Below are 15,476 nucleotides of genomic sequence, written 5' to 3' on the forward strand. Positions count from 1 at the left end.
TCTGGCCCTGGGAGATAGACTTATCTTCCGGTGCATGTGCAGGTGAGACCCGGACCATTTGCTCAGCAAGTCCCACTGAAACACCCGGGCATGAAACCTGCCGAACTGAATGGCTTCGTACGCCGCCACCATCTTCCCCAGAACGCGCGTACATTGATGGATGGACACAGTCTTCGGCCTCAGAAGTTCCCTGACCAACAACTGCAGTTCTAGAGCCTTTTCTTGTGGAAGAAAAACTCTCTGTAACTCCGTGTTTAGAATCATGCCCAGAAAAGACAGCCGGGTGGTCGGAATCAACTGAGATTTTGGTATATTTAGCACCCAACCGTGCTGTCGAAGCACCGACAGCACCAAATCTATACTCCTTAGCAACCTTTCCTTGGACCTCGCCTTTATCAGGAGATCGTCCAAGTACGGGATAATTGAAACCCCCTGCTTGCGAAGGAGAACCATCATTTCTGCCATGACCTTGGTGAAAACCCTCGGGGCCGTGGAAAGACCAAACGGCAACGTCTGAAATTGGTAATGAGAGTCCTGTATCGCAAACCTGAGGAAGGCCTGATGCGAAGGAAATATCGGGACGTGTAAGTAGGCATCCTTTATGTCGACTGACGCCAGAAAATCCCCCCCTTCTAGGCTGGAAATCACAGCTCGAAGAGATTCCATCTTGAACTTGAAAACTTTCAAGTATGGATTGAGGGATTTTAGATTCAGAATCGGTCTGACCGAACTGTCCGGTTTCGGCACCACAAATAGGCTCGAGTAGAACCCCTCCCCCCGTTGTGACGGAGGAACTGGAACAATGACCTTCTGTTGACACAATTTTTGAATCGCTGCCAACACCAGCTCCCTGTCCGGCAGAGACGCTGGTAAGGGCGAAACGAAAAACCGGTGAGGGGGCACCTCCCGAAACTCCAGCTTGTATCCCTGAGATACAATTTCCAGGACCCAAGGATCGAGGCCTGAAAGAATCCAGACCTGACTGAAGACTGGGAGACGGCCCCCCACCGGTCCGGACTCCCCCAGGGAAGCCCCAACGTCATGCGGTGGACTTGGTAGAGGCAGGGGAGGACTTTTGGTCCTGGGCGCCCGACACGGCAGGCGACTTCCTACCCCTTCCTTTACCCTTTGAAGCGAAGAAGGACGAACCCTTTCCACGCCTGTATTTATTAGGACAAAAGGACTGCATCTGCTGATGTGGTGCCTTTTTGTGTTGTGTGGGAACATAGGGAAGAAAATAGGACTTACCCGCCGTCGCGGTAGAGACAAGGTCCGCCAAGCTGTCCCCAAACAAGACATTACCTTTGAAGGGTAACGCTTCCATAGCCCTCTTGGAGCCGGCATCAGCATTCCATTGATGGATCCACAACGCCCTCCTTGCCGATATTGACATGGCATTGGCTCTTGATCCCAAGAGACAAACATCCCTCGCCGCATCCTTCAGGTAATCTGCAGCGTCCTTGATATAACCAAGAGTCAGAAGAACATTATCTTTATCAAGAGTATCCATATCATTAGCTAAATTCTCAGCCCATTTAGCAATAGCACTACTCACCCATACCGATGCCACAGCAGGTCTGAGCAATGCGCCTGTATTAGCGAAAATGGACTTCAGAGACATCTCCAGCTTGCGATCCGCTGGATCCTTGAGAGCTGCCGTGTCCGGAGACGGAAGCGCCACCTTCTTAGACAAACGAGATAGAGCTTTGTCAACATTCGGAGACGACTCCCATTTTTCCCTGTCATCAGAGGGGAAAGGATACGCCATGTAAATCCTCTTGGGAATCTGCCACCTCTTATCCGGCGACTCCCAAGCCTTTTCACAAAGAGTATTCATTTCATGAGAGGGGGGAAACTTCACCTCAGGTTTTTTCCCTTTGAACAAGCAAATCCTTGTTTCCTGCACCGCAGGTTCATCAGAAATGTGTAAAACAGCCTTTATAGCCACAATCATGTACTGAATACTCTTCACTAAATGCGGATGCAAAGCAGCCTCAGAAAAATCGACCTCAGAATCAGAGTCCGTGTCGGTATCAGTATCTACCACTTGAGTAAACGGCCGCTTTTGCGAGCCCGATGGGGTCTGTACCTGAGACAAAGCCTCCTCTATGGACTTTTTCCACACCTGCGTCTGTGACTCAGACTTATCCGACCTCTTTGATAAAGAAGCTACATTCGTATTGATTATACTTAATAACGTGAGTAAATCAGGTGTCGGCTGCGCCGACAGACCCAATTCCAGACCCACAACTGCACCCCCCACAACCTCCTCCGGTGAATCACATTCAGCCTCAGACATGTCGACACGTTCAATCGACACAGCGACTCACACTCAGAACGTCTCAGCTAGGGGACAGGCCTACAGTGAAGCCCAGAGAGAGAGAGACCCAGAGGGAGTATGCCAGCTCACACCCCAGCGCCTATATATCCCTATAGGGATATATATGACCAACGCTGCTTAAAAAAATCAAATAATGCACCACACTGCGCCCCCCCCCTGAAAAATCTCCCCGTTACTTGCGAGGAGTGATCGGAGGTCCGCCCAGCATCTCCTTCAGCCGCGTGGAGGAGAGAGAAGATGGCGCCGTGAGCCGCGCGCTAAGCTCCGCCCCTTCCCGGCGGGCTTCAGCGCGCCTAATTTGAAAACGCCGGCGGGGGCCGAGGGACGGTGCAGAGGCACTGACAATGCTTCTGCCGGCTATCCGGACCCCAGTGACCTGCTGCCCAGGGCGCCCCCCCCCCCAGCGCTCTGCACCCTGTGAGTGCCGTCAGTGATGTGTGTGGGAGCATGGAGCGCAGCGTCACCGCTGCGCTGTACCTGGTCACCGAAGTCTTCAGCCGTCCTGAAGTCTTCTGATCTTCTCATACTCACCCGACTTCTTTCTTTTGGCTTCTGTGAGGGGGTGACGGCATGGCTCCGGGAACAAGCAGCTAGGCGCACCAAGTGATCGAACCCTCTGAAGCTAATGGTGTCCAGTAGCCGAGAAGCAGAGCCCTTAACTAAGAAGAAGTAGGTCTGACTTCTCTCCCCTCACTCCCACGCTGCAGGGAGCCTGTAGCCAGCAGGTCTCCCTAAAAATAAAAAACCTAACAAAAAGTATTTTCCAGAGAAACTCAGTAGAGCTCCCCTGCGAGTGTCCAGTCAGTCCTGGGCACAAAGTCTAACTGAGGTCTGGAGGAGGCGCATAGAGGGAGGAGCCAGTTCACACCCAGTCTTAAGTCTTTTCAGTGTGCCCAAGCTCCTGCGGATCCCGTCTATACCCCATGGTCCTTTTGGAGTCCCCAGCATCCTCTACGGACGTAAGAGAAAATAATTTATTACTGTGATAAGGGGCAATAAGAAATTCTAATTATCATCAAGTCTAACTTGATATTAATAAGTAAGACACTAAATAAAAACGTCTGCATTTGATATCTGTATTTAAACTTAAAGTGAGAGTAATGTGCGGCTATGTGGCAGGACAGGTAATTAGCTGCAGCAGCAGCCAGGGGTGCAATAACCAGCGACAGTAGGATGAGGCATTATATAGAAGTGAAAGTTACAGAAGTGATGACATCCGCAGACTATGAATGAAAGGTCCCCAACGTACCACAAAGCATCCACTCAGCTCCCTGTTCTGCGGCAGCGTGTTCTATAGAGAAGTGAGCAGTAATAATACAAACTACATTTCTGTGTTCCGGCTTCCCTGTCTCACATACTCCGCGCCAGGTCCTGCCAGTGGCCCGCACAGAGCAGAACTCACCTTCATACCATGTCTCCTGGGAGCAGGGCAAACACAGAGGTCCTGAATGGAGAGGCCTGGGAAGGAAGCCTCGGCACTGCCATGGAAACAAGTCTATGACAATGGGCTCCCCTCTCCTCCTCCATCCCCCTTTCTGGGAACTCACAGGAACAGGCTAAGCAATTTTATGGCCTACAGGCCTGCTGCACCTTAGAGTGCCACCAGCTGGCAGAAGCAGGTATCACAGGACACGTTTACAGAGCACCCTCACTGATCAGAGAACAGCAAGGTCCTGGAGTGCAGCGAATTCGGCCGATCACTGGTACACTTTACGTTACTTTGCGTATGAACGGCAGCAGATTATTACATTGATTTTATGCAGTGTGATCTTCCTAATGAGAGACTGTCACTATCGCAGAGACAGAAAGTCACATAACACAGACTTATCCAGAAAGAGGGGTCGCAGCATCACTGATAAAAGAAACCACAACTTACACTTACAAAGCAACTGTAGAGTAAGACAAACAAAGAAAATAACCAACTTACTTAAATATACTGCGGTCATTCAGCGAAGCCGCCTTGTCTACCTCTGGCGCAGATTTGGACAGGGAGATATTGGAAGTGCTGCTGTGCGTGTTGGTACTTTCCGCGCTCAACCTGTAGAAGGTCAAAATGTGTTCAGTAACGTTTCTATACTATATATTACAGTCGTTACATACATAATACACACCGCCACACAGTGCGCCCCAACACACCGCCACAGTGCGCCCCAACACACCGCCACACAGTGCGCCCCAACACACCGCCACACAGTGCGCCCCAACACACCACCACAGTGCGCCCCATCGCACCGCCACAGTGCGCCCCAACACACCGCCACAGTGCACCCCAACGCACCGCCACACAGTGCGCCCCAACGCACCGCCACAGTGCGCTCCAACGCACGCCACATAGTACACCCTGCACCACTACACAGTACACCCCACACACCGCTACACAGTACACCCCACACACCGCCACAGTGCGCCCCAACACACCACCACACAGTACACCCAAACACACCGCCACACAGTACACCCTGCACCGCTACACAGTACACCCCAACACACCGCTACACAGTGCGCCCCAACACACCACTACACAGTATACACCAACACACCACTACACCCCACCACTACAAAGTACGCCCCCCACACCGCCACACAGTACGCCCCACACACCACTACATAGTACACACTACTACACAGTACACCCCATACACCGCACAGATAAACAGTACATCCCGAACCAATACATAGTTCATCCCACACCGCTACACAGTACGCCCCACACACCGCCATGCAGTGCGCCCCAACACACCGCCACACAGTACGTCCCAACACACCGCCACACAGTACACCCCAAAACACCGCTACACAGTACGCCCCAAAACACCGCTACACAGTACGCCCCAAAACACCGCTACACAGTACGCCCCAAAACACCGCCACACAGTACACCCCAACACACAGTACACCCTGCACCACTACACAGTACACCCCAAAACACCACCACACAGTACACACCAACACACCACTACGCCCCATACACCGCTACAAAGTACGCCCCCACACACCGCCATGCAGTGCGCCCCAACACACCGCCACACAGTACGTCCCAACACACCGCCACACAGTACACCCCAAAACACCGCTACACAGTACGCCCCAAAACACCGCTACACAGTACGCCCCAAAACACCGCTACACAGTACGCCCCAAAACACCGCCACACAGTACACCCCAACACACAGTACACCCTGCACCACTACACAGTACACCCCAAAACACCACCACACAGTACACACCAACACACCACTACGCCCCATACACCGCTACAAAGTACGCCCCCACACACCGCCACAGTATGCCCCACACACAGTACACCCCGCACACCCCTACACAGTACATCCCAACACACCACTACACAGTACACCCCATACACCGCACAGATAAGCAGTACATCCCGAATCAATACATAGTACATCCCGCACCGCTACACAGTACGCCCCACACACCGCCACACAGTATGCCCCACACACTGCTACACAGTACACCCCGCACACCACTACACAGTACACCCCCAACACACCGCTACACAGTACACCCCACACACCGCTACACAGTGCACCCCACACACTGCTACACAGTACCCTGCATACACTGCTACACAGTACACACCACTACACAGTACACCCCACACACTGCTACACAGTACACCCCACACACCGCTACACAGTACACCCCACACACCGATACACAGTACCCTGCATACACTGCTACACAGTACACCACACACCCCACATACACAGTACACCCCAACACACTGCTACGCAGTACACCCCAACACACCCCATACACTGCACCGCTACACAGTACGCCCCACACACCGCCACACAGTACGCCCCACACTCTGCTACACAGTACACCCCGCACACCACTACACAGTACCCTGCATACACTGCTACACAGTACACCCCACACACCGCTACACAGTACACCCTGCATTGCTACACAGTACACCCCACATACACAGTACACACCGCCACACAGTGCGCCCCAACACACCGCCACAGTGCGCCCCAACACACCGCCACACAGTGCGCCCCAACACACCGCCACACAGTGCGCCCCAACGCACCGCCACAGTGCGCCCCAACGCACGCCACATAGTACACCCTGCACCACTACACAGTACACCCCACACACCGCTACACAGTACACCCCACACACTGCCACAGTGCGCCCCAACACACCACCACACAGTACATCCAAACACACCGCCACACAGTACACCCTGCACCGCTACACAGTACACCCCAACACACCGCTACACAGTACACCCCAACACACCGCTACACAGTGCGCCCCAACACACCACTACACAGTATACACCAACACACCACTACACCCCACCGCTACAAAGTACGCCCCCCACACCGCCACACAGTACGCCCCACACACCACTACATAGTACACCCAATACACCGCACAGATAAACAGTACATCCCGAACCAATACATAGTTCATCCCACACCGCTACACAGTACGCCCCACACACCGCCATGCAGTACGCCCCATACACCGCACGCCCCACACACCGCCACAGTATGCCCCACACACAGTACACCCCAACACACTGCTACACAGCACACCCCCCGCACACCCCTACACAGTACATCCCAACACACCACTACACAGTACACCCCATACACCGCACAGATAAGCCGTACATCCCGAACCAATACATAGTACATCCCGCACCGCTACACAGTACGCCCCACACACCGCAACACAGTACGCCCCACACACTGCTACACAGTACACCCCGCACACCACTACACAGTACACCCCCAACACACCGCCACACAGTACACCCCACACACCGCTACACAGTGCACCCCACACGCTGCTACACAGTACCCTGCATACACTACTACACAGTACACCCCACACACCGCTACACAGTACACCCCACACACTGCTACACAGTACACCCCACACACCGCTACACAGTACCCTGCATACACTCCTACACAGTACACCCCGCACACCACTACACAGTACCCTGCATACACTGCTACACAGTACACCCCACACACCGCTACACAGTACACCCTGCATTGTTACACAGTACACCCCACATACACAGTACACCCCACACACCGCTACACAGTACCCTGCATACACTGCTACACAGTACACCGCCACACAGTACACCCCAACACACCGCTATGCAGTACATCCCAACACACCACTACACCCCATACACTGCACCGCTACAAAGTACACCCCACACACCGGCACACAGTACGTCCAACACACTGCTACACAGTACACCCCGCACACCACTACACAGTACACCCCAACACACCACTACACAGTACATTCCATACACCGCTACACAGTACCCTGTCTAGTCAGATTGCTTAGATTTTAAGCATGGATCTCTCCGTGAGTACCCCCCTTTAGGGGGAGATGTATCAAAGCTTGGAGAGTGAAAGTGGTGAGAGAAAGTACCAACCAATGAACTTCTGTCATTTTTCAAACACAACCTGTAACATGGCAGTTAGGAGCTGATTGGTTGGTACTTTATCTCTCGACACTCTTTGATAAATCTCCCCCTAAAGGGGCAGACTAGATGAGCCAAGTGGTTCTCATCTGCCGTCAAATTCTATGTTTCTAAATTGGGCAGACTGGGGGCAGATATGTACCACTTTTTTTGTGGCGTGACCTTTTTTCTTTTACAAATTTTGGGCGGAAAGCTTTCGCAAAAACCAATATATATTAAAGTAGACAAACAATACTCTCTTTCTGCGCTATTTGGGTGTTGATCTTTAATCGAATCTTAATAGGCAACCGTATTTCACTATGTTCCCTGTTAGAAAGAACTGAAAAGAAAAATGTGTGTAACAATAGTGGATTGGCGCCTTTAAATCATTATAATCACCAAATTGTTTAAACCATCAGTAAGGAATCGCCTGTTGGCGGAACATAGCACTCAGAACCTTTGAAATAATGGCTAATTTCACTTAATACATTTATTTAAAATTCTTAAAATATAACAGCAGCAGTGTCCATAGTTATACAGATATCCTTTTCGTCTCCGCCTTCTATTTGTGTAGATTGGCGGTCACAATAAAAACAGATAACCCGTGGTTATGCAGATATCCTTTTCGTCTCCTCCTTCTATTCCTGTAGATTGGAGGTCACAATAAAAACAGATAACCCAATGCGTTTCGTCTCATGCTGAGACTGTTCTCAGGGGTGTATCTTACTATACATGAAGCAATCATGACAAAGTAAGAAGTAGGTAAATAGTACTTGGACATACTGTATAAGTCAACCCAATTGACTGCAAAATTCTTATACTCGTGGACCAATCACCTGGTTAGTTCAAAAAGGGCGTATGATAAATCAGATACTAAGACAACCAGGTTCAGTGGTAAATCCCGAGTGTATTCGACCCTCCAGTCGGACAATGTGAACTCTCCTGTGTGTCAAAGCATCAGATGCTTTGACGCACAGGAGAGTTCACATTTTCCGGATCCCTTATAAATATACATTGCTCTTAAGAGTATGTTGCAATTCACTGTAATAAGAGGAGTCTCTTGCCATCATTTTGTATAGTCCGTTCACGGACGTCACCCCGCCGCCGGCCCAAACATGCAGTTTTGGCTGACATAGCCAAAATTGAGCTGCATGCACAGGCTACAACAATATCGTTAACGACCCATGAGAGTGTGCCTCGTTAACGATACAGTGCACACACACTGGGCGATATTCAAATGATATCGCTCAAAAGGGTGAAAATGAGCGATATTGTTTAAAATATTATAAAGGGGGGTGTTAGGGTTAGTCTGCGGGGAGGGGTGGTTAGGTTTAGGCACCACCGGTTAGGGTTAGCTGCGGGGAGGAAGAGGGGTGTGTGTTAGGGGGCATTGGGGAAAGCAGAGTATACTTACCTTCGCCTATCAGAATTTTCACCCACGCCAGGCCGCGGTCGGTATTTTGACCGCCGGCATCCCCAGCGCCGACATTTCGAACACAACCATCTTTTCCATGAATCTCTCTGCTGTTGTCACTAGGGGGCACTAGAACATCATACTGCATATAGGATTCCTGTCTGGTTCAGAGCCTACTAATACATTTCCGAGGACCAGTTGATCTCTTTGAGCTGGACTGGTTACTGGACCAATCGTACAACACTCGCAGGACCCGGACTGCTTGCATGCTTTGTTTGGACAGCAGCACACAATTAAAAACACTTTGCTCTTTTCCCCAGTAGCCTGCAGTCAGGAAGTGAGATGTGCATAGAAGAAAACTAAACACAGTTCATGTGCATTTCAGGTTTAACATTCCCCTTAGGCCAATCCATCACTTACTGCTCTGTTGGTGTCGTCACTTCAGGGAGCGGTGGGTCTGGGCTTGGTTCCTCAGTGCACACAGGAGGACTCACAGGCGTCTCTACCTCCGGCTGCTTGGGTGGAGAGGGTGGCACAATGCAAACTGCAGGCTTCTTCAAGGTGCAGGTTTTAATGGCAGACTGCAGAGGAACGCTATGCTCAACCCGCGCTGTCTGTGGTGGTGCAGAGTTGCTTATTTTTGCCCACACTTCTGCACTGTTGCCCAGGGAACGCCTCGAGCGTCGGACCTCTTCCACCCCCAGGGAATTTTTCCTGCGATCCTTGCGAGGGCCGCCGGAAGATTCCTCGCTGTCGCCATCCTCGTGCCTTAAAGCGCTCTGCACCAAGTACAGGAAAAAATAAGATTTTACTTACCGATAAATCTATTTCTCGTAGTCCGTAGTGGATGCTGGGACTCCGTAAGGACCATGGGGATATAGCGGCTCCGCAGGAGACAGGGCACAAAATAAAAGCTTAAGGATCAGGTGGTGTGCACTGGCTCCTCCCCCTATGACCCTCCTCCAAGCCTCAGTTAGGATACTGTGCCCGGACGAGCGTACATAATAAGGAAGGATATTGAATCCCGGGTAAGACTCATACCAGCCACACCAATCACACCGTACAACTTGTGATCTGAACCCAGTTAACAGTATGATAAACGCAAAGGAGCCTCTGAAAAGATGGCTCACAACAATAATAACCCGAATTTTTGTAACAATAACTATATACAAGTATTGCAGACAATCCGCACTAGGGATGGGCGCCCAGCATCCACTACGGACTACGAGAAATAGATTTATCGGTAAGTAAAATCTGATTTTCTCTGGCGTCCTAGTGGATGCTGGGACTCCGTAAGGACCATGGGGATTATACCAAAGCTCCCAAACGGGCGGGAGAGTGCGGATGACTCTGCAGCACCGAATGAGAGAACTCCAGGTCCTCCTCAGCCAGGGTATCAAATTTGTAGAATTTAGCAAACGTGTTTGCCCCTGACCACGTAGCTGCTCGGCAAAGTTGTAAAGCCGAGACCCCTCGGGCAGCCGCCCAAGATGAGCCCACCTTCCTTGTGGAATGGGCTTTTACTGATTTTGGCTGTGGCAATCCTGCCACAGAATGTGCAAGCTGAATTGTACTACAAATCCAACGAGCAATCGTCTGCTTAGAAGCAGGAGCACCCAGCTTGTTGGGTGCATACAGGATAAACAGCGAGTCAGATTTTCTGACTCCAGCCGTCCTGGAAACATATTTTCAAGGCCCTGACAACGTCAAGCAACTTAGAGTCCTCTAAGTCCCTGGTAGCCGCAGGTACCACAATAGGTTGGTTCATGTGAAATGCAGAAACCACCTTAGGTAGAAATTGAGGACGAGTCCTCAATTCCGCCCTGTCAGAATGAAATATCAAGTAAGGGCTTTTATATGATAAAGCCGCCAATTCTGACACACGCCTGGCTGAAGCCAAGGCTAACAGCATCGACACCTTCCATGTGAGATATTTTAAGTCCACAGTGGAAAGTGGTTCAAACCAATGTGACTTTAGAAAACTCAACACCACATTGAGATCCCAAGGTGCCACTGGAGGCACAAAAGGAGGCTGTATGTGCAGCACCCCTTTTACAAATGTCTGAACTTCAGGTACTGAAGCCAGTTCTTTCTGGAAGAAAATCGACAGGGCCGAAATTTGAACCTTAATGGACCCTAATTTTAGGCCCATAGACAGTCATGTTTGCAGGAAATGAAGGAAACGACCCAGTTGAAATTCCTCTGTAGGGGCCTTCTTGGCCTCACACCACGCAACATATTTACGCCAAATGCGGTGATAATGTTTTGCGGTTACGTCCTTCCTGGCTTTGACCAGAGTAGGGATGACTTCTTCTGGAATGCCTTTTTCCCTCAGGATCCGGCGTTCAACCGCCATGCCGTCAAACGCAGCCGCGGTAAGTCTTGGAACAGACAAGGCCCCTGCAGTAGCAGGTCCTTTCTTAGAGGTAGAGGCCACGGTTCGTCCGTGAGCATCTCTTGAAGTTCCGGGTACCAAGTCCGTCTTGGCCAATCCGGAACCACGAGTATAGTTCTTACTCCTCTCCTTCTTATGATTCTCAGTACTTTTGGTATGAGAGGCAGAGGAGGGAACACATACACTGACTGGTACACCCACGGCGTTACCAGAGCGTCCACTGCTATTGCCTGAGGGTCCCTTGACCTGGCGCAATATCTGTCCAGTTTTTTGTTTAGACGTGACGCCATCATGTCCACCTTTGGTTTTTCCCAACGGTTTACAATCAGGTGGAAGACTTCTGGGTGAAGTCCCCACTCTCCCGGGTGAAGGTCGTGTCTGCTGAGGAAGTCTGCTTCCCAGTTGTCCACTCCCGGAATGAATACTGCTGACAGTGCTATCACATGATTTTCCGCCCAGCGAAGAATCCTTGCAGCTTCTGCCATTGCCCTCCTGCTTCTCGTGCCGCCCTGTCTGTTTACGTGGGCGACTGACGTGATGTTGTCCGATTGGATCAACACCGCCTGACCCTGAAGCAGAGGTTTTGCTTGACTTAGGGCATTGTAAATGGCCCTTAGTTCCAGAATGTTTATATGAAGAGACGTTTCCAAGCTTGACCACAGGCCCTGGAAATTCCTTCCCTGTGTGACTGCTCCCCAGCCTCTCAGGCTGGCATCCGTGGTTACCAGGATCCAATCCTGAATGCCAAATCTGCGGCCCTCTAGTAGATGAGCACTCTGCAGCCACCACAGGAGAGACACCCTTGTCCTTGGCGACAGGGTTATCCGCTGATGCATCTGCAGATGCGATCCGGACCATTTGTCCAGTAGATCCCACTGAAATGTTCTTGCATGGAATCTTCCGAATGGAATCGCTTCGTAAGAAGCCACCATTTTCCCCAGGACCCTCGTGCACTGATGCACTGAGACCTGTCCTGGTTTTAGGAGGTTCCTGACTAGCTCGGATAACTCCCTGGCCTTCTCCTCCGGGAGAAACACCTTCTTCTGGACTGTGTCCAGAATCATTCCTAGGAACAGTAGACGTGTCGTTGGAATCAGCTGCGATTTTGGAATATTTAGAATCCACCCGTGCTGACGTAACACTACCTGAGATAGTGCTACTCCGACTTCTAACTGTTCCCTGGATCTTGCCCTTATCAGGAGATCGTCCAAGTAAGGGATAATTGAAATGCCTTTTCTTCGTAGAAGAATCATCATTTCGGCCATTACCTTGGTAAAGACCCGAGGTGCCGTGGACAATCCAAACGGCAGCGTCTGAAACTGATAATGACAGTTTTGTACTACAAACCTGAGGTACCCTTGGTGAGAAGGGTATATCGGGACGTGGAGATAAGCATCTTTGATGTCCAGAGACACCATATAGTCCCCTTCTTCCAGGTTCGCTATCACTGCTCTGAGTGACTCCATCTTGAATTTGAACCTTTTTATGTAAGTGTTCAAGGATTTCAGATTTAAAATTGGTCTCACCGAGCCGTCCGGCTTCGGTACCACAAACAGCGTGGAATAATACCCCTTTCCTTGTTGCAGGAGGGGTACCTTGATTATCACCTGCTGGGAATACAGCTTGTGAATGGCTTCTAGAACTGCCTCCCTGTCGGAGGGAGACTTTGGTAAAGCAGACTTCAGGAAACGATGAGGGGGAAACGCCTCGAATTCCAGTTTGTACCCCTGCGATACTACCTGTAGAATCCAGGGATCCACTTGCGAGTGAGCCCACTGCGCGTTGAAATTTTTGAGACGGGCCCCCACCATATCTGAGTCTGCTTGTAAAGCCCCAGCGTCATGCTGAAGACTTGGCAGAAGCAGGGGAGGGCTTCTGCTCTTGGGAAGCGGCTGCATGGTGCAGTCTTTTTCCTCTTCCTCTGCCCCGGGGCAGAAAGGAGTGGCCTTTTGCTCGCTTGTACTTATGGGAACGAAAGGACTGAGATTGAAAAGACGGTGTCTTTTTCTGCTGATGTGGAGTGACCTGGGGTAAAAAGGTGGATTTTCCAGCCGTTGCCGTGGCCACCAGGTCCGATAGACCAGCCCCAAATAACTCCTCCCCTTTATACGGCAATACTTCCATGTGCCGTTTGGAATCCGCATCCCCTGACCACTGTCGCGTCCACAACGCTCTTCTGGCAGAGATGGACATAGCACTTACTCTTGATGCCAGGGTGCAAATATCCCTCTGTGCATCACGCATATATAATAATGCATCCTTTAAATGTTCTATAGTTAACAAAATATTGTCCCTATCCAGGGTATCAATATTCTCAGTCAGGGAATCCGACCATGCGACTCCAGCACTGCACATCCAGGCTGAGGCGATTGCTGGTCGCAGTATAACACCAGTATGTGTGTATATACTTTTTAGGATATTTTCCAGCCTTCTATCAGCTGGTTCTTTGAGGGTAGCCGTATCAGGAGACGGTAACGCTACTTGTTTAGATAAACGTGTGAGCGCCTTATCTACCCTAGGGGGTGTTTCCCAACGCGCCCTAACCTCTGGCGGGAAAGGATATAATGCTAATAATTTTTTAGAAATTAGCTGTTTTTTATCGGGAGAAACCCACGCTTTTTCACACACCTCATTTATTTCCTCTGACTCAGGAAAAAATATTGGTAGTTTTTTCTCACCCCACATAATACCCTTCTTTGTGGTACTTGTAGTGTCAGAAAGGTTCAATGCCTCTTTCATTGCCGTGATCATGTAACGTGTGGCCCTACTGGACATTACGTTTGTCTCGTCACCGTCGACACTAGACTCAGTATCTGTGTCAGGGTCTGTGTCGACCCACTGAGGTAACGGGCGTTTTAGCGCCCCTGACGGTGTCTGAGACGCCTGGACAGGTACTAACTGATTTGCCGGCTGTCTCATGTCGTCAACAGTTTTTTGCAAATTGCTGACATTATCACTTAATTGTTTAAATACAATCATCCAGTCAGGTGTCGACTCCCTAGGGGGTGACATCACCAACGCAGGCAACTGCTCCGCCTCCACATAATTTTCCTCCTCATACATGTCGACACACGCGTACCGACACACAGCACACACACACCGGGAATGCTCTGATAGAGGACAGGACCCCACTTAGCCCTTTGGAGAGACAGAGGGAGAGTCTGCCAGCACACACCCAGCGCTATATATATATACAGGGATAACCTTATATAAGTGTTATTCCCTTATAGCTGCTGTTAATTATTGTTATTTGCTGCCAACAATGCCCCCCCTTCTCTTTTTTACCCTGATTCTGAAGCAGGACTGCAGGGGAGAGTCAGGGAGCCGTCCTTCCAGCGGAGCTGTGAGGGAAAATGGCGCTTGTGTGCTGAGGAGATAGGCTCCGCCCCTTCACGACGTCCTTATCTCCCGCTTTTTTGTGTAAAATGGCAGGGGATTAAAATACATCCATATAGCCCAGGAGCTATATGTGATGTATTCTGTTTTGCCACCTAAGGTATTCTGTTATATTGCGTCTCAGGGCGCTCCCCCCCCAGCGCCCTGCACCCTCAGTGACCGGAGTGTGAAGTGTGCTGAGAGCAATGGCGCACAGCTGCGGTGCTGTGCGCTACCTTAGTCTGAAGACAGGATGTCTTCTGCCGCCGATTTCACCGGACCTCTTCGTCACTTCTGGCTCTGTAAGGGGGACGGCGGCGCGGCTCCGGTGACCCATCCAGGCTGAACCTGTGATCGTCCCTCTGGAGCTAGTGTCCAGTAGCCTAAGAAACCCGATCCACTCTGCACTCAGGTGAGTCCGTTTCTTCTCCCCTTAGTCCCACGATGCAGTGAGCCTGTTGCCAGCAGGACTCACTGAAAA

The 15,476-nt window shown here is 50.7% G+C and overlaps 1 protein-coding gene across 2 annotated transcripts in view; it reads right to left on the reverse strand.

The window, feature by feature from the left end:
* LOC134969563 (FH1/FH2 domain-containing protein 1-like) overlaps positions 1 to 15,476 on the reverse strand; it is a 190,521-nt gene that overhangs the window by 33,155 nt on the left and 141,890 nt on the right. For both annotated transcript variants that reach the window (XM_063945597.1, XM_063945596.1), the window contains exons 10-11: positions 9,646 to 10,004; positions 4,269 to 4,379 (exon numbers count right to left, since the gene is read on the reverse strand). In XM_063945597.1, the coding sequence (XP_063801667.1) occupies positions 4,269 to 4,379; positions 9,646 to 10,004 (470 nt within the window). The remainder of the gene's footprint in view (positions 1 to 4,268; positions 4,380 to 9,645; positions 10,005 to 15,476) is intronic.

This window comes from Pseudophryne corroboree, chromosome 11 (genome assembly GCF_028390025.1).
Source record: "Pseudophryne corroboree isolate aPseCor3 chromosome 11, aPseCor3.hap2, whole genome shotgun sequence".
Lineage (NCBI taxonomy): Eukaryota > Metazoa > Chordata > Amphibia > Anura > Myobatrachidae > Pseudophryne > Pseudophryne corroboree.